Source organism: Agelaius tricolor, unplaced genomic scaffold (assembly GCF_023055355.1).
Source record: "Agelaius tricolor isolate 1412-34295 unplaced genomic scaffold, bAgeTri1.0.p SCAF_32, whole genome shotgun sequence".
NCBI lineage: Eukaryota > Metazoa > Chordata > Aves > Passeriformes > Icteridae > Agelaius > Agelaius tricolor.
Window position 1 is genome coordinate 6,451,111 of NW_027269292.1, and position 26,060 is coordinate 6,477,170.

A 26,060-nucleotide genomic window follows, 5' to 3' on the forward strand; every position below is an offset into this window, starting at 1 on the left:
GCTCTGTCCCCGCCGGCCCCGGTACCGGCACCGGGCGGGTCCCCTGTGCCCTCCTCGGGCCGAGCAGCCCCGGGCCGGGCGGACGGGCGGGGCCGCCGGGCGGGCACAGCCCCGCGGGCCGGACGGAGCGGGCGGGCGGCGGCAGCGGCTCCGCGCAGGGCCGGGAGCGGCGGCGGCGGCGGCTCCGAGCCCGCCCCGGGCTGGGCAGCGCCGGGAGCTTCCCCGGGCTCGTCTGTGCCGGTACGGCGGGGCTGGGCCGGGCCGGGCTGGGGGCGGCGGGGCGGGGGGGGCCGGGGGATCCTGTAGCGCTGCCCCGGGACCCCCGGGCCCGGCACCGGGATCCTGCCGGTACCCGGGCAGCTCCGTGCTTGATCCCGCTCTTTGTCCGCCCTTCCCACGGCGGAGGGCGGCGGGAGCGGGCGGATGCTCCGGGACAACGGGAGCTTGCTGGGGTTAGGATGTTATCCGAGGGTCGGGATGTTATCCGGGGGTCGGGATCCTATCCGGGGGTCGGGATCCTATCCGGGGGTCGGGATGCTGTCCGGGGCTCGGGATGTTATCCGGGGGTCGGGATGTTATCCAGGGGTCGGGATGTTATCCAGGGGTCGGGATGTTATCCAGGGGTCGGGATGCTGTCCGGGGGTCGGGATGCTGCCTGGAGGTCAGGATGCCGTCCGGGAGTCGGGATGTTATTCGGGGGTCGGGATGTTATCCGGCAGTCGGGATGTTATCCGGGGGTCGGGATGTTATCCGGGGGTTGGGATGTTATCCAGGGGTCGGGATGTTATCCGGGGCTCGGGATGTTATCCGGCGGTCGGGATGTTATCCGGGGGTCGGGATCCTGTCCAGGGGTCGGGATGTTATCCGGGGGTCGGGATGTTATCCGGGGGTTGGGATGTTATCCAGGGGTCGGGATGCTGCCTGGAGGTCAGGATGCCGTCCAGGGGTCGGGATGCCGCCGGGGGCGCTGATGGAAATGTAAATAGTTCTTAAACTTTCTCCTCTGTTCTTTCGGTGCGGCTCCGTGCATTTTGGGGTGATTCAATGTTTTCCTTCCTTTTGGGGAGCTGGTCTTCTCCCAGGTGTCCCCAACATCTGCCTGAACCCCGTTACCCACGGGGAAGGTGGATGGAGGATCGTTGGCAGTGGTTTGAGGAGCAGGCAGGGGCTGTGGGTGCTGCACTGCTCTCTGTGCTGCTGACACTGTAAAATAACTCGGCTCCTTCCTCTGGGAGCTGCCCTTTCGGGTCTCGGGCTTGTTTTGCAGAGGTGCTTTGTTCTTAGCTCTCCTCGGAATAGGAAGGAAAGGGAAAGTTCTGGGTGTCCAGTGGCAGAGAGGTGCGTGGTCTGATGTCTGTCACACTGAGAACAGAGCAGGCAGCTCACCCACCGAGCTGGGCTCCACACTGCTGGGTTTGAGCTGCTGCTCCTTGGGGATCGAGTCCTGGGGGTGTTATCGGGACACAGCAACAGGATGTTGGAAATAAAAAGCCATAAAAGCTTTCCTGTGCCTGAGCAGTGCAGACAAGTGACATGAAAGGCTGGTAAATCAGGGGCAGAGGGACATGTGGCACACACAGTGCCTCAGTGACAGCGTGTGCTGTTGGTGAGTTTCGTTTGCCTTTTGTTTGCTTTCTGTTTGCCTTCTGATGCCTGAGCAGGTGTGGCTGGGAGCAGCCAGCCCTGACACAGCATTCCCTTTCCCTTCTCATCCCTGCAGTCACAGCCCTGCAGGATTCAGGCTGCTGCCCCTTTTTTACCTGCTCAGCTGAGGTGCATGTGAGTGAAGCCAGTCCCGCTGTAGCGACTGCTTTTGGAATTGTGGAGATTTCGGCTGTTCCCATCCCTTTGCTCTTGCTCCGTGACCCACTGCTGCTCCAGCAGGGCAGCCATGAAACACTTCTTGGTGACCTACATAATTCTCCCCATGAGACAGGATGACTTCAGAGTGGCTCCCCATGGTAAATGCTTTTCCTTGATTTGGCTGGATCCTCTTCACTGGCTCCAGCACAGGGAGGAGTTTGGAAAGCTTTTCTCTTTTTCTTCCCAATGTCGAGGTGTTGTAACACGAAGGGAAGGTCGGACAAGGGCTCTTGTGTGCCTGCAGAGGAGCAGAGATCAGTGAGGGACCAGCTGAGGGAGGCACAGCAGATGCACCCGGGGGCTGGAGGAGCTGAGTCCTGACTCCAGGCTCCTCTATGCTCCAGCTGCTCTGTGCTTGAGACTTCCCAACCTGGCACTTGCTGTCCCCAAGAGGGGAAAGAGGCAGGGGATGTGCAGCGTCTGAGCCCCACTGCTGCAGAGACTCCTTAAACATGTAAAATTGAATTCCAGTTATTAAGGGCAAGAAAGAAAAGGAGCCTGTTGCGTTTTTCTTCCCAAAGACATCTCACACTCGCACTCGGTGCTGCTGTTTGGCCGCTCGTGTTTCTGGCCGTGCCCAGACTCGCTGCAGGTGTCACGTTTCACCTCCAGAGCCCTGCGGCTCGGTGATGAGGCCGGGTAAGGTAAAGTGAATGTGCCCCGTGAGCAGGAGCGCACAGGGGGCTCAGCCCTGGAGCTGTGGCTGCAGCCAGCCCGGGCTGGGCTCCTGGGGGTGCCCCAAGGATGTGCTGGCTGTGGCACATCCCTGGGTAGCCCGGGATGCGGGAATCTCCGGCCACCAGCGGCAGCAGCGTTCGGAGCAGCAGCAGGTGCCGAGCGAGGAGCCGTGTGCCAAGGCAAACAGGATCCTGGGGATGGTTCTGAGCAGGGAAGGGCGCCCTGGGGAGGTGCCAGGCTGGATGCTGCTGGCTGGAGCTGGACAGGCTCTGGGGAAGAGGCTCCGAGGGTGATTGCAGGAGTTGGCTCCCCAGCACTTTGTCACTCACCAAGCTGAGGAGTGCTGGCACCGACTGGGAGAGCAGCCAGGGCCGTGTGAACAGGCACAGGAGCTGGAGAGAAGATTTTTAGTGGCAATGCTTGATGTGTGGGAGAAGAAAATGTGTGTGTGCTTAATAAATATTGGCACTCAGCAAGAGCTTATCAGCTAACGCAGTGCTTCAGCTTCTGGAGAGCTGAGCTGGCTCTGCCACACTGAGAAGAATCCCCACAGATCAGCAGATAAATATGACATTAATATGAAAAATGGGGTTTTTTGAATGGTGCTGATTTTCTGCTGCCTGAGCTGTGGGATGGTTCCTGCTGCTTTCCCAGAGGCAGCAGCAGTTCCTGCCTCTCCCCACAACCCAGGCCCCACAGATTGTGTGTGCAGATGTTGTCCCACATGGAGAAGGGCTGAGAATACAGCAAACCCTGCAGATTTGCTCTCTGTGATTCGCTGCTTTGTGTTGTATGAACTCTTGTGGTTTTGGGAGGAGCTGCACTTTCCCAAGCTGAGTTTCAGGGACTTTTGGGGCTGTACCAGTAGATGAGATGACCTGCAGAGGTCCAGTCCACCATCTGGTCCCCACTGGGACTGACTGGGTATTTATTTCTGTGGCCTTTGAAACCCCGGGGTTGTAAATGGCCCCTTGGGGTTCCCTGTTCTGGTGCACCATTGTCCCAGCTGCTCGAATGACAACGCTGGGTATTCCTTGCCACAGTTCAGCTGCCCTACAGCTCCTCCTGTCCTTCATCGACAGCTCTTCCTGTCTTTGGCAGTGACAGTTCCCATGTGTGAGGACTTTTAATACGTTTCCCTCACTTTTATCTTGCCTTGGCAATCTCTCTCCCTGGCCCAGATAACTCTTGTCACCCTCCCTGAAACTGTCCTGTGACTTGCATCTGTTTTTCATTAATCCCTCAACCAAAGCTGCAGAGAATTCCCTGGCCCGTGAGAACAGTGCAAGGATTGAGTTTCCTGGTGATATTTATATATCCCAGAGTGTCTGGCTACTGTCTGCAGCACTGCAGTGGTCTCTGATTTCTGATGTGCAGCTCTTCTGCAAGGCAAGTCCATCAGACTGAATTTCTGAGCTGGCAGGACACTCTATTCCAAACCTTTTGTCTTTTATTTGGTTTCCCCTTCCCAGCCCTGTGTGTACCTGCAGCACCTTCCACCTGCACATGCAGGCAGTGCTGAACAACAGGTGTTCTGCAGGATCAAAGCAAGCCTTCCCTTTCAATTCCCCTGGCTTTCCAGGGAGCAGCTTTTGATCTTTACCTGTCTCTTTGTTCTTTCTGTGCCTGCTGAAAGCTCATTAAGTGCTGCCTCTGTTGGCAGGGACGTCCTGACCATCCCCTGCCTTCGTGGGAGCACCCAGAGAGCTGCAGCAGGACATCACAGGCCCTCTTGTTTCTCAGGTGCCTCTCCAGCTCCTGTCCCTGTGTTTCCTGAAGAAGCACTGCCTGGCCAGCAGCAGCAGCCAGCTGCTGCCTCCTTCCTCCTGTGCATCCCCTGACTTTGGGGCTCTGAGGAAGTCGCTGACAGGGATGAAGGTCTGTGCTGCTGCAGCCAGTGCTGTGCTGACAGGGGACCCTGCCCAGGTGTGCTGGAGGCCCAGGTGGCTCCACATCCCTGGCCCTGACTCCCCTGGCCCTGTTTGGAAAGAGCGTGTTGTAACTCAGTGTGGGGAAGGAGAAGTTGCACCAGAATTTACTGTCTGTTCTTGCAGGGTGCAATGAGAGGAAAGGTGATTTTTGCTCCTTAAATGTGGTTGAGGCAAATGGCTTTCTGCCAGGTGTAACCTAGAGCCTGAAACTGTGGATTTTGGCAATGTGGACAAGAATGAGCTTAGGGCTTGGCTGGTGTTTGGTTTTGGGGGCTGAGACATGAGGATACATGTGTCTGGTGCTAGGAGGAGTCAGGAGTGTGCAGGACTTGCAAAGGGATTCTCTTATCCTGAGCCCTTGCTGGTACAGAGCAGGGCTGAGGCTCTTCCATCAAGCCCAGCAAAGGCTGAAGGGCAGGAACTGCCTCTGTTGTGATTCGAGCTGACAAATGTGGCCATTGCAGTTAAACCAATAGTTTGTCCTTTAATGAAGGCTCTGTCAACAGCTTGGCAGCCTCATTTGCAGTCTCCTGCGTGTCCCAATCTGTCAGAGGCAGGACAGCTATTTTCCTTGCCTGCAGCCCTCCCTCTGCCCTTTGGGAGATGCCCCTTTGCCATTTCTGCCTTCTGCCCTCCTGGGCTGGCTGGATTTGCCATCAAAACCAGATTAAGGAAATCAGAGCTGTTCAACATCACACAATGCTTGCTTAGGCCCTTAAGTATTTCCTCAAAAGGTGCCCCAGGCCAGGGCTTTATTTCCTGCTTGATTTTCCTCTCTGGCTCTCGTGGCCATGCCCTGCATCCCAGTGTGGGGCTGGTCCCCAGGAGCACCCCAGGCTGAGCTCCCCAAGGCCTGGGAGCGGGGCTGTGCCTGGGCTCTGCTGGGTCACACTGGCCTGGGCACAGCAAGCTGGGCCTGGAAACACAAAGGAACAAAAGTGGGAGTTTCCTCCTCTCCCGTGGGTTTGGCAGAACAGAAACTGCCGTGGTTCTGGTGCTTCCCCGCTGGGGATGGCTGCAGAGAGCCTGCTCTGCTCTGGGGTTGCTTTGTGTGAGACCCTCCTGCTCTTCCAACATGTCCTGGTCCATCTGCTGAGTGTTTTATAGCTTGGGTGACCCACTGCAGAGCTCCTCATCATCAGCCCCAGCAAGCAGCACATCTCACTTGAGCACAGAGCTCATTTGGGGTGAGCTGGGGGTTGTGCTCCACAGTTCTGTGTAACTCTGGGTGGGTGAAATGTTTGCCCTCAGCTGGTGTGCCATGCTCTGTGTCCAGGCTCTGCCCCCCTGGTGAACACAGGGCTTTCAAGCCTCATCTCTGGCAAGGCTCAAAAGAACCCAAACCAAACCCAAAAACAACCTCACAGGAAAAAAATCGCAGCCCCGAAAACCTCAAGCACACAGAAATGGCAAGCAGGAGATGAACTGGGTTTGATTGCTGTTGTTTTTGGAGATGCTGTGGCTGGAGCAGCAGCCCCATGCTCAGTGCTGTGGGCTCAGCCATTTCTGTGCTGAAGGAACCTCTGGGATCAGCTCTGGCTGTGTGACATCCTGGGTCAGTGACACATCAGGCACATCCACGGGCTGAGCTGTCCCTCAGTGGGGATGTCAGGGAGCAGCATTGCTGTTCTGCCTCCTCCCACAGGAGCTGTTCACTTGTGGCATTTTGCTGCCTTCATGTTTCTTCGTGGCAGAGCCAAATGCCCTGGGGTCCTGTGCCTGAGCACCTTTGGGGCATGGAGGTGATGTTACAGACCCACAGCATCGCTGGGCGCTGGCCCCAGGTGTGGATTGACGGCAGACTCGTCCTCAGCCAGCGGGTGGCACGTGCTGAGCTGTCGTTATTTTGGCTCTCACACTGTTTTTTCCTCCTTCTCGGCAGATCTTCTGGATTGGGCTCCTGGCTAGAGCTGACAGATGATGGAAACATTTCCCTGGCGATGTCTCTGGGGCGACTCCTCCGTCGAGCCTCTTCCAGAGCGTCCGACCTCCTGACCCTGACTGCCGGCGGCTCCTGCTCCCTGCTCAACGGGGAGATCATCTACTCCAAGAACAATGTCTGTGTGCACCCCCCTGAGCTGCTGCAGGGCATCGGGGAGCACCACCCAGGTGATGGGAAAACCCTGCCCATTCGCTCTTTGTCTCTCTCCAAGTTCTACTGCACCCTGGGCTCTAAGAAATGAAGAGGTGCCAGTGGGGACAGGGCAAGGCAGTTTTGTGGAAGGCTTAGGAAAGCCATCCACAAGCTGATCCATCAGCTCTTCTTTCAGTAGGAAAATTAGTGATATTGCTCCTTTCTCTTCTGGTCCAGCATGGATTTACTGGTTTAGTGAGTCCTTCTGAGCAGTCAGAAGCTGTCATGTGAGGACAGTAACTTCTGTTGCTCGTTCACATCCCTGAATTGTTCAGGAAATCCAAGTATCCTCTTGTAGCTGTCATTGCTGGAGTGGCCTCAGCAACCACTGGTAAAGGCAAAATCCAAAAAGCCTCATTGTGGCTGCATGCACTGGAGTAAATGAGGATAAATCCTGCTCTGTCCTTTTATTCTCATCTGTTCCTGTGCTCTTTCATGTTCTCATCAAAGAGCTGTGGCTCTTGGCTTAGCTTCACAAAATGAATTATTCTTTGAGCACTGACCCTTGCTTTCCTTTTGGTGTGGGTGTCTTCTTTTACCATTGGCTTCCCATAAATACTGTAGCCCTTCAGCTACACTAAGGTAAATATTCTTGAGAAATCAATGTTCAGCTTGCACTTGAAACTGTTTAACTAAGAAACAGTAGAACTTTTTCATGTGGGAACGTATTTTATGATTTACTCTTGATTAGTAAATCTGTCCAGGAAGTCCAAGTATTTGCATATAATTTCTGTGTTCAGCTAGGCCAGAGGGAATTCAGACTGTTCAAAAGCCACATGCAGACTTGAAATTATTTGCAAATGCTGAATAATGCTGAGCACTCCACAATGCCTTTGACAGAATTCTGTCCTGGTAAATTAAAGGGTTTGTTTTGCTCCTGTGGAGTGGTAGTGAAGCAGCAGGAATCGTGGAATGGTTTGGGTTAGGGGGAATCTCCTGAAAAGGTAAAGGGAGGACCCTAAAGGTCCTCCCTGCCAGGAGCACCTTTCACCAAACCAGGCTGCTCAGAGCCTCACCCAGCCTGGCCTCGAACATTTCCAGGGATGGAGAGAGACGAGGAAGGGCAAATTTCAGGGTGACGCGGTTCCCTCCCAACGACTCCGTATCCCAACCGGCGCTGCTGTGCTCTCTCTCAGGCTACCTGTGCTTGTACATGGAGAAGGACGAGCTGCTGGGAGCCACGCTGATGCTGGCCTGGGTGCCCAACTCTCGCATCCAGCGGCAGGATGAGGAGGCCCTGCGCTACGTCACCCCCGAGGGCTCCCCGGTGCGCAAGGCGCCCCGAAAGCGCGGCCGCCACGCCCAGGCCCTCGGCGCCGCGTCCCCCCCGCAGCACCGAGGGGCACCGGGCCCCGGGGGGCACTCGGAGGGGCTCACGGGCTCCCAGCCCCTGAGGGACGGGGTGCCCTCCTCGGAGGGGGAGAAGCTGTCGCAGAGCGGCGCCCGCCCGTCCCCGCAGCCGCCCCGCAGCGACTCGGGGACCCCGTCCACGCTCAGCTCCCAGGAGGAGCCCTGCAGGTCCGAGGGCACGGAGGAGGGCCTGGACTGCAGGGAGGACGAGGGCTCCCTGGAGCTGTCTGCTGACGATGTGAGCAGGGACAGCACTTTGGACTCTGATTCTGATGCCTTCTCTTCCCCCTTCTGCCTCTCTCCCATCAGTGAAGCCCTGGGGAAAAGCAGCAGCTCCGTGTTCATGGACAGTGAAAGCAGGTGAGTGCATCCTTCCTCTGGGTGCTGGGTGCTGAGCTGGGAGGTGCTGAAGGGGGTTGAGAAACTTCACAGTGGCATTGAGCTCAATGCCCTGTCTTGCTTCAGACTCCTATGGAGTTCACAGGAAACTGTCAACCAGTTCTGCTTCTGCTTAGTGAACCCTGGCCCCAAACATCAGGGCTGTGTACATCCTTTCAGGTGAACTGTCTTGAACCCTGGAAGCAGCATTGCTAAATTAAACGGGTCCTTTGTTGGCCTAATTGGCTCTGCTGAGGATCTGAGCTTGTTGCTTCTCGTGCAGAGCCACATCAAAGGGCCCTGCTGACTTCCTGAGCCGTGGGCACCCCTCCAGGCCCTGTGTTGACACAAAACCTGCGTGTGGGAGCTTGTTTTGCTGCTGTTCAGAACGTGGTCCCACCTCAGACAGATAAACATTAATTCTTGTGTGTCTAACCTGGGTATTTCTGTCAGTGCTTCTCAGTGTCCCCTCCAGTAAACTCCACAGGGGGATGAGGGTACCTTGGCAAGGGAATAAGAGCAGGAGGGCACCTGTACAAGTTTCTGTTTCCATGCCCTGTGGTTCTCACTTTCTGGGCCCTGTCTTGTTGGTGTGTTACTCGTTGCCATCTCAGGGAGGATGGATGTGCTGCATTCCTGAAGCACCATGGGGATGATTTTTAGGCCACAACTCAGCTTTGAAACTTCACCTGAAATGAGGAGAAACGAGTTTTCCTTTGTGCATGTCAGCAATGCACAGCCTGCACTGACAGTTGAAGAGGTTCTGCCTCTATTTTGTGGGCTGATCTCAAGCCCAGAGAATGCCAGTAAGAACGAGGCTTGTGAGGAAGTATTCTAATGGATTCAATTCTCTCTGGCTGTTTTAAAACCCTTCTGAGGTGAGGTGATGTCAGACTTTGTATCAGCTTTGCATTCAGGATGTGCCCAGGGTTTGCTGGGCTTGAGCTCTGCAGCACCTGTGCAGTGGGGTGAGTGGTGGCTGTCCCATCCCATCCCATCCCATCCCATCCCATCCCATCCCATCCCATCCCATCCCATCCCAGTAATAAAGTCCAGCCTTTTCCAGACCAGTGGGTGAGAGAAACCCCAATGAGCAGGAGTGAAATGTGCACAGCCTGGCATCTCCTGTCCTTGTGGAAGGATTGTGAAGCTCAGGGCTCAGGAATGTGGTATTACCCCACTGTAGTGGTGGGAAGTGGGAAGAGTGATGGACACGTTTGGAAAAACATCCTGGCTGCTGAAAAGCAGGAGGCTGAGCTCATCCTGGGGAAACCCCAGTCCTGGCATGGGCCACAGCCCACGTGCTGCCCCAGGAATGCTGTGGGCTTGGATTGTCCCACAAGGAGCTGGTGCAGGAGGGTCCCAGGCAGTGTCCAGTGAGTCAGGAGTGTTGTGGTTTAACTGTGCTGCAACACTTCTGCTCTGAGCTGCAAATAGTGTCAGGAAAGGAAGGAAATATGGTTTATTGCATCTTCTGAGCCTTGTCTGTGAATTCCTGCGGCATTTCCCTGCCCTCTGCTGGCTCTTCCTCACTGCTGCTGGAGCCCAGACAGCTCCAGCCAGGCAGAGCCGGCTCTGCACACACAGACTGCTTGCTTCTGCTTTTCTCCTTCTTTTTTAACTCCTGTGCTGCCAGTCTGAAGCCTCACACAGTGCACATGACACTCACAATTGGCAGCAGATTAATAAAGGAGAGCTTTTGTTGTTTGGGACTTTTGACTTGAAAGGGTTTTGTCCAGTGTGTGCATTTTTGGTGCCAATTTGTTCTTCCCCATTGAGCCACCTTCCATGGAATCTGCAGGATCTTCCAAGCTGTTGAGTGGGAGATTTTGCATAGAATCCTTTGCAAAAGTCTGGTCAAAAAGCATCTCATATTTCCCGCTTTCATCTCAGCATTTTGGGGGACAGGAGATGCTGTTTCAGAAGTCACTACAAACATGGGAACAGCTTCCTCGTTTCTTAAGGGTTTGTTTTGGTTTGGGTTTTTCTGCTGGCTGCTTCCCCTCTGAGCCAGAATTGGAGTGGGAACAAAGTTTGTGCTGCTGGCAGATTGTTTGAGCTCTCTTCCCTCCCCACGTCCCAGTCACCACCTCCTCTCTGCCAGGAGGAATGACTGTTTGTGGTTGTTTCCCTCTGCACTGGGGAGTCGCTGCAAAGACGGCTCTGCTCTTCCCTGTGGTTGTTGCAGAAGCTGAAGGAACACGTTGCATTTCAGTCCAGCCAGCCTCCTGTGTGGTTAGATATCCTCAGAAACGGAGAAACGGGTCCCTGTGGAAGAGTTGGGATGCACAGGTACACCTGGATCAGATGAGATCAGGGCTCAGTGAGCTGCTCGACAGAACTCCTGTGTGACCAGGAGTCACAGGTCACATCTGCCTCTTGCAGTGTCCCCAAGGAGGTGGCCTGGCCACCTGTGCATGAGGGAGCCACCAACCCTGCAGCGTGTGCAGGAGAGGGAGGGAGGAGGGAAGGAGAAGGGAGGGAGCTGGGCTGGGGAGCCCTGGCATTGCACAACGAGTGAGGCAGTTGCAAGTCACCAACTCGCCTGCTGGAACATAAGGAAATAAAAACATATCCATTGTTTTTTCCCCTCTTTGCCTCTCAGTTTGACAGGCTGCCAGGGGTCCCACGCAGCGATTGATGCATCCTCCTCCCATTTGCACAATTCCTGGGGCTGGGAGCAGTGGGAGTGTCCCAGCACCAGCATGCACACTCCTGCTTCTCTCTTTAGACCAGCCTGGCACCTCCTGCAGGGTGCCCTCATCCCTCAAGGAAAGGTGGCCTTACTGTCCTGGGCTTTGTGTCCTTCTTAACCCTTAGTACTCCCAGCACGTGGTTCCTGCAGGAGGCAGCTGGTGTGGGGAAAACCTGCACTGATGGCAGCTTTGTCAGTGTGTGAGTTTCTGTGGAAAAGGAGGGATTCTGGAGATAAAATCATTCCATTCCATCCCTTCCCTCCCCTGGCCCCGTTGTTTGCTGGCTGTCAGGAAATGTTTGCCTTGTGGCCTGAAGGACACGAGTTCAGGGCAGCTGCTCTCTGTGCCCGGCTCTGGCTCGCTGCTGCCTTGGGAAATTCCTCTGCTTCCATTTTCCCCAGCAGCAAATTGAAACTAAAAGGCTTTTGTTACATCCAGAAAACCAAACAGCATCTGACACTTCTGTAATGTCCATCCACTGATGCTGCTGGAGTTATTGAACTGACCATGACATCAGATCTATACAGTCGGTTCAGGAAGCACTTAGTGCTCTGTGAGTGGGGCTTGGTTTGGGGTTTGTGCTGTGCCAGAGTGATCCCTGGATAGCAGGAGCTTTCATGGGTGCTCAGGAGGCTTTTCACTCTTCAGCTGCCATTGCTGATACCTGACAAGCACCACAGCAATGCTGAAGAGGAGATGCACACGCTGGCATTGGTCCCTTCACTCACTTCACCTTGGGATGTTGGCCAATACAGTAAAAATTTGGACTGAGGAGCCTCAGTGTTGGAATTGTATGAGTGGAACTTGGGGTAACATCTGGCCTGAGGCTGGAGCTCCATGAGCAGCCCCACAGGTGCTGGGACAGAGGCCAGCAGTGCTCCCACAGCTCAGGCTGCAAAGGACGGGCAGAAGCGACGTGGTCAAGGTGGAATCAATGCAGGAAGGAAACGTCTTTCATGGACATCGATCGTTTTAGCAGGCAGTCATAAAAATAACGAAACACTGGCATAATGGAGCGGGGTGATGGTGAGTTCTCATGTTCTTCAGCAGACATGAATTCATGTGGCAGATCGATCACAGACAGCCCAGGAGAAGCTCACAGCACAGGGAAAAACTCCTCTGGCGTCGCAGCTGATGCAATTTTTACGGATGTGTTGCACATCCTGTTGTTAAGCCGCTTCCCAGGAGCTCATCAGTAAATGAGCTGCTCCAGGAGCCGGTGGGAGCAGCGCAGCCATTGCATCATCTTGTTTTGGCAGCTCACCTGAAGGGCTGAGAGCCATTCCGACCTCTGCAGCAAAAACAGGAGGCAAAATTATAAGGGAAATGAGCTGAAATTAGAGTGAACTGGCAGGAGCTCTGGAGTCATCAAGAGATTGGGAATTCATTGCTGTTGTAACAGAAGTGATTATATTGGAACCAAGGGAATAGGTCACAGACTTTAAAATCTCCTGTAACTTCTTGCAGCATCTCAGTTTTGAATTAATTCAGCCCTGGGGAGGAGCGAGGTGGGTACCTGGTCCAGGCTTCAATTCCCCAGGACTTGCCTGAACTGGTGCCACTTATGATGTAAGACAGCGAAGCTCCTAATTCCATTTGTACCCAATCCATGCCCAGGCAAAAACATCCACAAATCCTTCTTCCATCAGAATAGTCCTTGATCTCTTCTGTTTGTGTTTTGAGGTCAGTGTAAGCTTCCCTAAGGCAGGGGTGTCTGTGTGGAGCCGGGCACTGGGAAGGGGAGCTGGCCTGAGCCATCAGCAGCACTGTGTAATCAATTAAAGTTGTTCCTGGCTGCAAAGCTGAGAAGGTTGGACAGATCCAAGAGATTGCAGAGGCATACGGCTCTATCTTGCTTTATATAAATATTTGAACAGCAAGAACATTAATTATAGCAGGTTTGTTTCTTCCCTCTGTTGGGTTGCTGCCAGATTTCGTTGGAAGAAAACAGTGACAGCTAACTTGGGATCGGGAATTGTGGCTGAGGGGGTCCGTGAGGCTCTTTATTTGGGATGTCGGGGAGGGAGCGAGAGGGGTGGTCCCCAGGAGGGAGACCCCAGGGCAGGCAGTGGGAGCCAGGAGGGGACACGGAGGGTCCCCTCTGCCCCCGGGGCTCTGGGGCACCGGGCATGGCTCAGGTCTGCTCAGGACGCTGGGGAAGGCCTGAGCCCCATGGGCAGGCCCGTGGGGGCTTTCTGTGGAGCCGTGGATTGTGGATGCCGTGGCTTCTTCATGACTGTGGGTCGCTGCCATGGCCTGTGCCTGTGACCATGGCTGTGACCATGGCTGTGACCGTGACTGTGACCATGGCTGTGACCGTGCCTGTGACTGTGCCTGTGACCGTAACTGTGACCATGGCTGTGACCATGACCGTGGCCAGCACCTGTGACCGTGCCTGTGACCGTGCCTGTGACCGTGACTGTGACCGTGGCCGTGGCCGTGACCAGTGCCCGCGGCCATGACCGCAGCTGGTGCCTGTGAACGTGGTCGATGCCTGTGCCCATGCCCCATGACCGTGGTCGTGGCCCGTGACCGTGGCCCGTGCCTGTGCCCCTGGCCGTTGCCGTTGTCCCTGACCATGACTGTGCCCGTGGCCGTGACCGTGCCCGTTCACATGCCCGTGGCCCATGCCCCGTGCCCGTGCCCGTGTCCCCTGACCGTGACTGTGACGGTGCCCGTGCCCGTGCCCGTGCCCGTGCCCGTGCCCGTGTCCCGATCCGGGCCCGGGCCCGGCCGGGCGGTGGCGCGGCGGGGCCGCCAGGGGGCGCGCCGTGCCCAGCGGTGCCCCCCGGGACCCCCGGTGCTGCCCCCCCATCTCCCCTCAGCGCGGCCCGGGCGGGAGATCCCGGAGCCGTGCCTTGGTTTGGATGCAAAGGGACATTAAACCCCATCCAGTGCCACCCAGTGCCACCCCTGCCATGGCAGGGACACCCCCACTGTCCCAGGCTGCTCCCAGCCCCAGTGTCCAGCCTGGCCTTGGGCACTGCCAGGGATCCAGGGCAGCCCCAGCTCCTCTGGGCACCTGTGCCAGGGCTGCCCACCCTCACAGGGCAGGATTCCTTCCTGATATCTAAATCTAAATCTACTCTCACTTTGAAACCAATCCCCTCTGTCCTGCCACTCCATCCCTTGGAAATTGTCTCTCTCTGCATTTCTTGTCAGCTCCTTCAGGCCCTGCAAGGCCACACTGAGCTCACCCCAAAGCTTCCCCTGCCCAGGTGAGCAATGCCAGCTGTGCCAGCCTCTCTGAGGCCACACTGAGCACACCCCAAAGCTTCCCCTGCCCAGGTGAGCAATGCCAGCTGTGCCAGCCTCTCTGAGGCCACACTGAGCTCACCCCAAAGCTTCCCCTGCCCAGGTGAGCAATGCCAGCTGTGCCAGCCTCTCTGAGGCCACACTGAGCTCACCCCAAAGCTTCCCCTGCCCAGGTGAGCAATGCCAGCTGTGCCAGCCTCTCTGAGGCCACACTGAGCTCACCCCAGAGCTTCCCCTGCCCAGGTGAGCAATGCCAGCTGTGCCAGCCTCTCCTCCCAGCAGAGCTGCTCCATCCCTGGCATCATCCTGGAGCCTCCTCTGGGCTCTGCAGCAGCTCCAGGTCCTGCCTGAGCTGGGGCAGGTGGGGTCTCACCTGAGGGGCAGAGGGGACAATCCCTGGCCCTGCTGCCCACGCTGGGCTCAGCCCAGGCTCAGGGGTTTCTGGTTCCAGCACACACGGCCAGGGAATGACCAGCACCCCCCGGTCCTTCTCCCCAGGGCTGCTTTCACCTTTTCCCTGGATATTCTTGCATTTCTTCTGTTATTTATTTATACAATCGCAACGCCCAGAAATCTGAATGGAGAGCAGAGATAAATGGCACTGGCAGGTATCCACAGCTTTGTGAGGGAAGAATTGCGTTAAGTGAATCAAAATAAAGAGCATGTCCCCTCCAAAGCGCCAGAGTATATGCAAATAAATCTGCACAGCCTCTGTCTCCTTGGCTCGGTCCTCACAATTATCCCAGCATTAGGCATTTACAATAACTCTGGAACATGCTTTTAGGCAGCGCTCCTCTTTCCTCTCCCTTTTCTGCTACTTGAAGCAAGCTCTTCCCTTGGGAAATCCGCATTGTCTTGTGGAAACAGTGAAATCCTCCCTGGGTGGTGCCGGCTCAGCTCACGCTGGGGCAGCAGCAGGGTCCGGGGAGTTGGTTAACTTTGCCACTAAAATGTCCCCCTGAAATTCCCAGTTCGCTGCTCAGAGCCAGGAATATAAGAACAAAGGTAATCGGCAGGTCTTTCAAGGGAGCGGCGGTTTGAAGGCTTGATTATAATTAGCATAATTAGGGGAGAATTTTATTTTTGCATGGATTGAACTGAAAAGAAAAAAAGCAAAATAATCCATTGATTTTAAAAATAAAATAAACATGGGGAAGAAAGGTCTCCTTCTCCAGACTGGAATGGGCTGAAAAGCAAACATTCTTTTTCGGGCTTTGCTGAGAAATCACTTTTTCCATCTAAGGAATTTCTTTTTTTAAAGTGTTGCATTTCGATTGATTTATTAATGAGTGTAAGCCCAGGCATGAGGTGCCCCTTCTCCGTACGGATTGTAAAAATCCAACACTGAGCTTCTGGAACATTTTCCTCCCTTGAAGTGAAGGTAACATTTGCATCCTTGAGAAGTGTCCGCTCGCTCTGAGTGATTTGTTGTGTTTGGCTGCTCGGAGCTGTGTGTATTTTATTCCTAAGCATCAAACCACTCATTCTGCCCCCTCTCTCTCCCTGCAACAAGAAGTCACAGAGGAAACCAGAAAAACCTCACTTAGGTTTACCTGAGCAGCTACACCTGTGTGGAAGTGGCAGCTGTGAAGGCAGATTGTTTGTCTCCTAGCTGGAGCTAGATGTGGATCACATTCCAGACTTTGGGGAAAAGAGATTAAAACACCCATTACTTCACTACAAACTTCTGCTTATTTTTTTGCCTTTTCCATTTACATTCAAAATAATGAACTCAAGGACTCTGGGTTTGTTTTGTTTTCCTTTTGCTTTAACCCCAGCACTGGGGGGACCCTTTGGAGGGTCTGTTTTCCTAATGCCCCCTTGCTGGCTGGAATGGCTCAGCTTCCCCTCCAGCCTCCAGGCCTTGGAGGGATGAATGAGGAGCAACAAAGCCCCCAGTGTGGGGAGGCTTTCACCCCTCTCGGGCGTGGGGCAGGATGGTGGGTCCCCCTGGCTGCTGCTGTCACCAATGTCTGGGATGGAAACCCGTGTTCTACCTGTGCCAGGTGCTGGGCAGCTCTGGGAGGGCAGGCAGGGCGCTGGGAGCACGGATTGCAGCGGCCCCGTAAAGCAGAACAAATCGGTTTGATCTTTATTTCTCAAGGACAAACCAATTACGCCCGTCAGAAGGCAGAGCTGCATAATCGGGTTTCCCGAGTCCCTCGCCGTGGTGCAGTGGTTTATTTGTCAGGCTGGCGTTGGCAGAGCTGCTGGTAATTCCCAGCCCCGGCCCTGACGGTGAACTTGCTGTTTCAGCCCAAGGTCAGAGGGTGCCTGAGGAGTCCCTGAACGCAGCTCTGGCCAGGGACCCTCTGCTGGGTCCGAGGGGAGGGAGGACTCCAGCACTTGTGGGATGTGAACAGCCTGTTCCTCGGGTGTTGTTAATAACAGGAATGCGAGGAGTGACTAACAACAATGCGCTGACTTGGACCAGCGCTTGGATCTGCTTCCCGGTGCCCTGCTTGAAAGGATACAATTATTTTTCGTAACTGTTTATTTTCCCTTTACAACGAGCTAAGCGAAGCAAGTTTGTCAGAGGCAGAGTGCTCCTAATTTGGTCTCCAGTGACCTCTGCCGCCGTGATTGGCAGCCCGGTGTCAGGGAGGAACTTGTGCCTGGGAGATAGAAATGAGCAGAACAAATGCCGTAGGACAGCTTGGCTTCCCCGGGGGACACGGGCTCAAAAAGGTGAAAGAAGTGCAATTACAGGAGGTTTTCAGCACAGAAAGTTAATTAGCTACTAAATAGCATTTAGTGCCGTTCAACGTGGGGAAATTTATGTTTTGAAAGCAAACAGATCAATGGAAAGCCTGTGGAACAAGCTCTTGGAAAGTCCATGTTGACATCCGTGTACTTTGTACTGAAACAGCCTGAGTAGTTTCTCCCAGGTTTCCCCAACAAATAGGAGGAATTGTTAGATTTGTTTCCCACATGTTTGCAGATGTATAGAAATGCTTCCACACGAGGATGCTTTGACATTTCATTTCAGAGATCCTGGCTTTCTAAATCCAGGCTATCTAACACCTTGTTCCCTGGTCACCGTGGTCAGTGGAAATCGATTTGGGTTCTCTGAGGCACGGAAGCTTCAAGTTCCAAATGTTTTCAGCCAAGGGTGGCTTTGACACAGTTCTTAGCCTGGTTACTCATCTGTGCTGGTCAGAGTGTGGCAGCAGCATTTCCCTGTCCGTGGCTGCCTCTGGGTGCCACACTCCGTGGGAAGCTGGTGCTGTCCTGTGAGTGTCCTTCCAGCCCTGCTGAGCAGAGACATTTCAACGTCTCTTTTTTAATCCTAAATTACCAATCTGATTTCCTTTGCATGTCTTTTGTGTCACTGAATTCAGCACGTTTCAGTCTATAATATATGTATATTGTCAAGGACACTTTTTTATCAGAACAATGGATTTGGGTTCCAGATACTCAATATTCCTTACTCTGTACAGCCACTGCACTAAATTTTTAGGCATTTCAGGATAGCTTTGAACTTTTATTGGCAGATTATTTGTTTGAAGCTGTCTGTCTTAGCAGCTGATGCTGCCAGGAGCTGTTTCACCTTGCTGGGAAGAAGAGGAACCCAGAAGGTCAGTGCCTGTGGGGAATAGTGGAGAAACAGAGAAATGCTAACCCCTGGGGAGGAAAAGGGGCATGTAATTCCCATTACATGGATGCTCATACATTATGATGATACTCATTGTCTGTAAATGATGGTCCCAAGCCGGCGTGCAGGAATGCTGGGGCTGTGGGAGCTGTTATTAGTGACTGATGGAGAGGCAGCTCCAGCAGCAGGGCTTGGCTCTGGCAGGAGGCTCGCTGGGAATCAGGTGGTGCACGCTGACAGCTTGGGTAACTGCCACATCATGGCTGCAGCCTTCAGCCCCTTTCTCTCTCGTAATTATATTTGTCACATCACATCGTAAAATGAGTTATTAGGTCTTTGTTGCTGAAATTGGCTTCCCAGGTAATCAGGGCAGGTCTCTGGAACAGAAATAATAATTGGGTTCAGCTCTCTCTGTGCCGTGGGTGTGTTCCAGGGCTTTGGAACAGTGAGTTGGGTGCCACTGCTGCAGGTTGAGTCTCACCTGAGCTCCTCAGCCGGGCGTGTGAGAGGTCCCATGGGGTGGGAGGGGGATGGAGCTCCTTGGGGCTGCAAAGGCTCCAGGAATGTGGATATGGTTGGCTGCTGTAGTTGATTGTAGAGTGGAGAAAATACATCAGCCCCTGTGTTTTGGGACAAGAGTGGTGGGACTTGGCTGAGGGCAAAAGGCTGAAGTGGAATCACAGAATCACAGAATTGTTTGGGTCGGAAATGCCCTGAGATCATCGAGTCCAACCATTCCCCCAGCGCTGTCGGGGTCACAACTGACCACGTCCCCAGTTGCCACATCCACGTGGCTGTTAAATCCCCCCAGGGCTGGGGACTCCAGCACTGCCCTGGGCAGCCTGTACCGATGTCTGACGGCCCTTTCCATGGAGAATTTTCCCCCAGTATCCAACCTGGCCCTCCCCTGGCACAGCTTGAGGCTCTTTCCTTCTGTCCTGTCCCTTGTTCCCTGGGAGCAGAGCCCGACTCCTGGCTGGCTCCACTCTTCTCTCAGGGAATGAGAAGGTCCCCCCTGAGCCTGCTTTTCTCCAGGCTGAGCCCCTTTCCCAGCTCTGTTCCCTGCCCTGGACACGCTCCAGCCCCTCCATGCCCTTCTTGAACTGAACACATGAGCACGGCCCAGAGTTCCCTGACCCAGGTTTTCTAATCCTCCTTGATTTTTTCCCCTGTTCCTTTTATTCCCGTGGCCCACTGCACTTGTTGTTTTGCTGACCAGTGCTGTGTACTAGCTGGTGCTCTGTTTTTCCTGGATCCCACAACCCAAAGTCTCTCTGGAATGTTCCTCCAGCTATTTGCATTGCAGTGCTTCAGCTCCTGCTTTTATGGGGTGCTCTGGGGTAAATTCCTCATCCAACAGATAGAATTGTCAGACAAACAATGAACTCTTCCCCTGCATTTGTCTGTCTTGAGTGCCTGGCGAGAGGACTCCCCAAACCCCACAAAAAACCCCACTCTGCTATGATTAGCAGAGATCAAACTGCTTGTTGTCACTGACCTACAGAATTATCTCAATATTAAAATTTTATTTAAAACTAATTCAGAGATTAGAGTGTTTTCAATTTTTTTTTTGATCAATATGTACAGGAAAAAGTAATTTTAGGCACAGTGTGGGTTTTTTCCGAATTTCCCCGGTGACTCAGTGAGCACCAGCACGAGGCTCTTCTGTGTCTGTCTGTCCTGTGTGAATGTTTGTGTCCACTGACCCCTGTGAAGGGCAGGGAGGGCACAGGTGTCTCTTTCAGATTTCACCCTCTGCATCAGTGAGCAGATGGGAATTTCCCCTCTCTGCTCACCCCTGTGCTCCTTGCAAGGCTGCACCCCTGACGCAGGAGGCTCGGGTGCTGGGATGCGTGTGCGAGCTTGTCACCGCTGCCGCATGGGAACTGCAAACATTTGTCTGGAAAAGCATTTCCGGAGGTTCCCCCGGTGCCAGGGCTGTGCCCAGCCTCTCCGGCCCGCAGGTCTCAGCTGGCTGCTGCTGCAGCTGGGGCAGGTTTGGGCTTTGGAGCACGGGGAACTGCAGCTGGAAATGCTGTGCTGAGGAGCCACAGAATGTCCAGCATCAAAGCCAGCTCTACTGGTAACTCATTTCTTGGCAGCTCTCTGGATATCTCTGCTGGTCATTTCAGATGATGTTCTTGAAGAGCTGGCATTTGGACCTCTGTCACCAGGACCTGCATGATGCTCACACCAACCCATCCTCCATGCTGACCAGCTCCTCTTTGCAAGAGTTTTAGAAAATGGGTTGCCTCTGCTTAATCTTTGAGTTGGTTTGAGTCATCTCTTCCAGGAAAATCCTGTGTAACCAGCTGTGGCTGTTATGAAGTGTTGCTCCATAAATACCAGCTGCTCCTAGCAGGCAGTCCAACCCAAGTGTCTTGTACCAGCACTCTTGTTACATCTGTGTTAATGTTAGATACTCAATGTTTTAGAAAGTGTTACATTTTGCCACCTTATCAGAAAGTAATGCTTGGTTTTTCATAAAGGCCAGTACAATCTTCATGGAAAAATCCCCAAGGCAGGGGATGGTGCACAGCTGTGCCTGTGGTCAAAGGCATCCTGGTGTCTAACCTGGAGTTGGGATGTGTGGTGTGGTCCCTATTGCCACATCCCTTCTGAGTCCTCATCCTCCAAATGGTCTGAGTGTGAGTTCTGCTTTGCTGCTTTCTTTGCAAAAACCAGAGCAGCAGATTTTCTCAGAGAGCCTCGAAGCTGCTCCTTTAGCCGGAGCCAACCAGCCTTGGTCTCATCCAGTGCCGCAGGAGCAGGAAGGGGCTGGGGGAGCTGAGTCCCACCCTGGAGCAGCAGCTGGCTGGGCTGTCCAGAGCCCTGTCCCAGAATGCCAGAATGCCAGAATGTGCTGCCCTGGCCCTTGGGGTGCTGCTGCCCAGGACGCTGCTCCTGGGGAAGAGGCCCCGAGCCAGGCGCGGGAGGCACACGGATGTGAAGTGCATGCTGAGTGTGTGATTTCCAGCCTTCAGTGCCCACATTGTTGGATAAGAGGATTAGAAAACACCACATAAAGTGGCCTTGCAGGGGGCTGCTTTGTACCTGCTCCGGGCCTTGTCTGGCAAACCCCAATTTCACAGCAGAGCCCATTCAGAGCCCGCGCCGAGATTGTTCACGTGCATTGGCCTTTTTACGAGCCAAGGGGTCACAGTTTCACATTCACTTCATTCCCAAAGCTCTGATAGTTTTCATTTGGGATGGGGGCTGGTGGGGACATGGGGGCTTTTTGAGTTTCAACTCAGTTTGCATTTAAAGCTGGAGATCTGGGGTGGATTGGGAAAGGGTTGGGTTCACTCTCTCTACTTTATGGTGGATTGAAGAGCTCAGGTGTGATTTCCCAATCCTAACTCTGCCAAGGTTCAAGATTGCAGGTGGAAACCATTTATCTGGAGTTTATAGACATGAATCCAGGAGGTGTAATGAGAAACTCAAGTTCAGGGGAAACATCTTTGGATCTTACTGGTCAAAGAGGGAATTTCTCAGATGAGATCTCAGGTCCATGCTGCTGTTGGAATGTGCTCATTCCTCCCCATCCTGGTGTGGAGTGGCTGAGCTGGACACTGAGGGTATTGCTTGAGCTTCTTCATTTTTCCTTCTCAAAAGTTGGTGTTTTGAGGAATGGGTTTGGCTCTCCTCGGTTCTGCATGCAAGAACTTTAGGAAAAGGCCAAAACCAGGATGCCTTTTGAGGTGGTAGGGATTAATTGAAATAAAAATAATTTCGTTGGTGAATGAATGCCAGTTTCAGACCTCTGACTAACAGTTTTTAACGTGGAGCATCTGTGATCGGTCCATGTACCCACAGCCTCCCATGGCTGACGGGGTTTTTGTCCCCGCGCTCTGCCCACAGGGACACGTGTGACAATCGCATGACCTGCTCCACCAGCTCTGCCTCCAGCCTGGACACCAGTGCCCAGTTCCAGGAGAACAATGGGCAAACGCAGAGCACCAGATGGGATGAGCAGCAGAAGGTATTTGCCCTCGAGCAGGTGTGTGGTGTCTTCAGAGTAGACCTGGGACAAATGAGATCCCTTCGCCTTTTCTTCAGGTACTGGATCCTTGTGTGAGCTGTGTGTGAGCTGTGTGAATAATATGAATTGTGTGTGAGCTGTGTGAATAATATGAATTGTGTGTGAGCTGTGTGTGAGCTGTGTGAATAATATGAATTGTGTGTGAGCTGTGTGTGATCTGTGTGGGAATTGTGTGTGAGCTGTGTGAATTATGTGAATCATGTGAATTGTGTGTGAGCTGTGTGTGAATTGTGTGTGAATCATGTGAATTGTGTGTGAGCTGTGTGTGAGCTCTGTGAATCATGTGAATCATATGAATTGTGTGTGAGCTGTGTGTGAGCTGTGTGAATCATGTGAATTGTGTGTGAGCTGTGTGTGAGCTCTGTGAATCATGTGAATTGTGTGTGAGCTGTGTGTGAGCTCTGTGAATCATGTGAATCATATGAATTGTGTGTGAGCTGTGTGTGAGCTGTGTGAGAATTGTGTGTGAGCTGTGTGTGAATTGTGTGTGAGCTCTGTGTGAGCTGTGTGAGAATTGTGTGTGAGCTGTGTGTGAATTGTGTGTGAGCTGTGCATGCTCCATGCTGGGGCTCTGGGCAGAGGTGATTTCTGCAATCCTACCTGGAAGCCTTTCCAGAACAATTGTCTCCAGGAAAGTGAGTGTCAGCCTTCCCAAGGAGAGCCTCTGAATTACAGTTACAGAGTCGAAGGGATTTTATTTTTAGTAAAGTAAAGGTTGTTCTTAGCTGTCATACCATAAATGCTTCAAATAACCTGGGGATATGAAAAACATCTTTATCTATGGTACCTTTTCTTTTGCCTGCCCCTCACCAGGCTCCTCTGGAGTCTTGCTGTTCTCAGCCTCTTCAGTTATCTTTCAAATTATTACAAAATTTATTTCAAATAATTGCAAAAACATTTTTACTCCCTTTTTTTTTGCTCTCACTCCCTGTTTCTTTGGACAGAGCTGAGTGTGAGCATGTCTGCACATCCCTAGGAGCTGACTTTGTGTACTGCCTTAATGTTTCTGGGGCAGACTTCCTGTGGTTTTTTCTCCAGGGAAGACAAATTTTAATTCCTTCATGTGAAGGAAGGGTAAAAATAGTGCTGCTACCAGGCACAAGTGGAGAAAATTGTCACTATGACCATGTCATACAATAATAAAATATCTCAGCTGAAGTGAGCCATAAGGATCAGTGAGTCCCAGGGATGTGAAGCCGCCTCTGTGCCCTGTTTGAAGGGGCAGCTTGGTGTTGCACTGTCTCTCCCCGAGGGTCCCTGTCCCTGCTGGTGCCTCGTGGTGCTGGCTGGCCCCTGCAGGTTGCTCTCCATTGTTCCCACAGTGATGAGGCGTGCACCTGTGGGCAGCTGGTGGTGGCGAGCAGGGAGAGCCAGTACAAGATCTTCCATTTTCACCACGGGGGCCTGGATAAGCTGTCCGAGGTGTTCCAGCAATGGAAGTACTGCACAGAGACCCAGCTCAAGGACCAGGTACCTGAGCCAGGTGTTTCACACCTGGGTTGGTGTGTTGGAGGAACGAGGCTTTGAGTTCATGTCACCAGCTCGGGCAGGAAGCTGCCAGATGCTGGGTGTTTAGGGTGGAAATGCAAACTGGACTCAAGGTGTCTCTTGGACCTGTCTGTCTCCATCCACTCCTGTTCTACCTGTGCAATATGGGGGAAGATCATCCAGAAGGTTTACTTAGTGATTTTGATGGACCTGACAGGTCAGCACTGTCCTTTAGGCACAGAAGGTGTCTGGAAATCTACAGAGATAGGTTGGAAATGGTGTCAGAGCCTTTCTTCCATCTTGTGACGTACAACATTCCGTTTGGAGAATGTTTTGACAAGGCATCTTGCCATATTTTGTTCAATCTACATACAAATGTGATAAGAGCTCTTTAATTATCTGTTTAAGATATTGTACGTGCTTATTAGAAACAGTGATTTTTAAATTTCCATCCTTCCCACAGAGCCCCCCGCTGCTTTTCTTATTACGGTCGCATGGGCTCACTTTTTGCATTGAGCAACCTTTGATTTTTAAATTAAATGTCAGCTGCAGCCTTGCACTGGGATCCTGAGTGCCCTCAGAGAGCCTGGCAGCGCAGTTCCCCACTCTCCTAACAGCAATCCCTTTGTATATGGCCAATCATATGTAATTTATTGCAGGCATTCCTGGCAGGGGCAAGTTTTGCTGTAAGCAGCATTAATTCAGTTTCAGGTCAGGGATAAGATTGAAGGAGGAATGGAGGAATGGAAACTTTTTTTTTTTTTAAGATGAAGCTGTTTCGCGGTGGATTTTAATTATTCTAATCACTCTTGTTATTGTAATGGTTGGAATTAAAAAAAAAAGAAAAGAAAAAGAAAAAACCAACAAAACCTTCCCAAGTGCAGCTCCTCAGTGCTTAATCCTACACGAACCACGCAGAGGTTTCCCTGCTCTGGGTCTCACACTGTGCTGCTCTCGCTGGCTCCTGCTGCAGCTGTGCTTTGCTCTCGCCCTCAGCAGCTTGCAGATGAGAAAACCTGCATGCAGTTCTCCATCCGCCGGCCCAAGCTGCCCTCCTCAGAGACCCACCCCGAGGAGAACTGCCAGCAGCGCCTGGATGTGGCAGCCTGGCTGCAGCACCTCAACGAGGCCGGCCAGGTGGAGGAGGAGTACAGGCTCAGGAAGGTGAGTGCAGGCTCAGGAAGGTGAGTGCAGGCTCAGGAAGGTGAGTACAGGATCAGGAAGGTGAGTGCAGGATCAGGAAGGTGAGTGCAGGATCAGGAAGGTGAGTGCAGGCTCAGGAAGGTGAGGGGCTCTCTGTGCTCTCTCCTGTGTGAGGAACAGGAGCACAGGCTCAGGAAGGTGAGGGGCTCTCTGTGCTCTCTCCTGTGCTGAGTGCCAGACCGCAGGGCAGCTGCAGGAGTTTGTGTTCCTGCCAGGGACAAGAGCTGGGCTTTTGGGAGGATGGAGACCTGAGTGAAGCCTTGGCTGGAGCTCTTGCTGTGGGACTGGATTCCCACCTGGACATGTTCCTGCATCACCTGCTCTAGGTGACCCTGCCTTTGGACTGGGTATCTCCAGAGTCCCTTCCAGCCCTCACAATTCTGTGACTCTGTGGTGGGGGAGCATTTCTCTGACAGAGGAGCTGTCCCACTTCTGCTGCCGCTTGGAATCAATAAACCAAAGTGCCCGGTGCCTGCTGTGTTTGCAGAATGTGTGACCAAGGCACAGAGAGCACTGGAGATTGCTGAAAGAGCTGGGATGGTTGAAATAGCTGAGATTGTATGAACTGAGATTGCTGTATGAAATAACAGGGCTGAGGGGAGCACGGGGCTGGGCCCTGAGACAGAAGTTTGCAGTGCAGTGCAGTCTCCAGGATTTGGGATTAAGCCGTGACATGAGAACGACACGTTAATCATAGAGCCTCTCCGGGGGTGGTTATTGACATTGAAATGAGCCTGATTTGTGTCTGGTCTGGGAATAGAGGGCCAGCACTTTCCCTCTAAACATGTGCAAATTGCAGGAGCTTGAATCAAGGCGTCACTTGTCAGGAAAGAGCTGCAGAGGCACCAAAGCACAGCAGCGGGCAGTTGCCTGTTGCTGGTTTTGGGAATGCTGAAACTGTACCAGCCATAACTTTTGCTCCTTCTTCCAGGCCATTTTCTTTGGTGGGATTGATATTTCCATCCGTGGGGAGGTGTGGCCCTTTCTGCTGCACTACTACAGCTACGAGTCCACCTCTGAAGAGAGAGAGGCACTGAGGCTGCAGAAGAGGAAAGAATACTTTGAGATCCAGGAGAAAAGGTAACAGACCATCACCATCCTCCCCTGCTCATCTTCCTTGGGCTGGGCATCACAGTGACACCTCAGTCTCTGCATCCTTTGCATGAGGAGAGGCTGGAGGAGAGGAGTGGGAGGGATGGGGGAGGAGGTGCTGGGCACTGCTGAGGCTCTGGAGCCAATGCCACAGAGCTCAGACATTTCCTTACCTGGGTTTTGGGAGCAGCCTCATCAGAACCACGCAGAGAAAACCTCACAGGCAAGGCTCAGGTTAGAACACTGAAGGTGAAATTGGGATCTTACATTTCTTTATGAATAAAATGTACATAAAAATAAGGGATGAGAAGGGTTGTGTAGTTCCAGAAGGTTGTTAATGCAAGATTTGTGTGTT

The 26,060-nt window shown here is 53.2% G+C and overlaps 1 protein-coding gene across 3 annotated transcripts in view; it reads left to right on the forward strand.

Moving 5' to 3' along the window:
- The first annotated feature begins 107 nt into the window (after window positions 1-107).
- Window positions 108-26,060, forward strand: part of TBC1D16 (TBC1 domain family member 16) — a 31,165-nt gene continuing 5,212 nt past the window's right edge. Inside the window, exons 1-8 of one of the 3 annotated variants that reach the window (XM_071451305.1) lie at window positions 108-240; window positions 6,355-6,581; window positions 7,743-8,124; window positions 8,266-8,316; window positions 21,742-21,939; window positions 23,245-23,392; window positions 24,407-24,574; window positions 25,545-25,693. In XM_071451305.1, coding sequence (XP_071307406.1) covers window positions 6,413-6,581; window positions 7,743-8,124; window positions 8,266-8,316; window positions 21,742-21,939; window positions 23,245-23,392; window positions 24,407-24,574; window positions 25,545-25,693 — 1,265 coding nt within the window. In that variant the 5' untranslated portion in view covers window positions 108-240; window positions 6,355-6,412. Of the gene's footprint in view, window positions 241-6,354; window positions 6,582-7,742; window positions 8,317-21,741; window positions 21,940-23,244; window positions 23,393-24,406; window positions 24,575-25,544; window positions 25,694-26,060 lie in introns of all 3 variants that reach the window. The other 2 variants (XM_071451303.1, XM_071451304.1) reach the window with 2 other exon arrangements.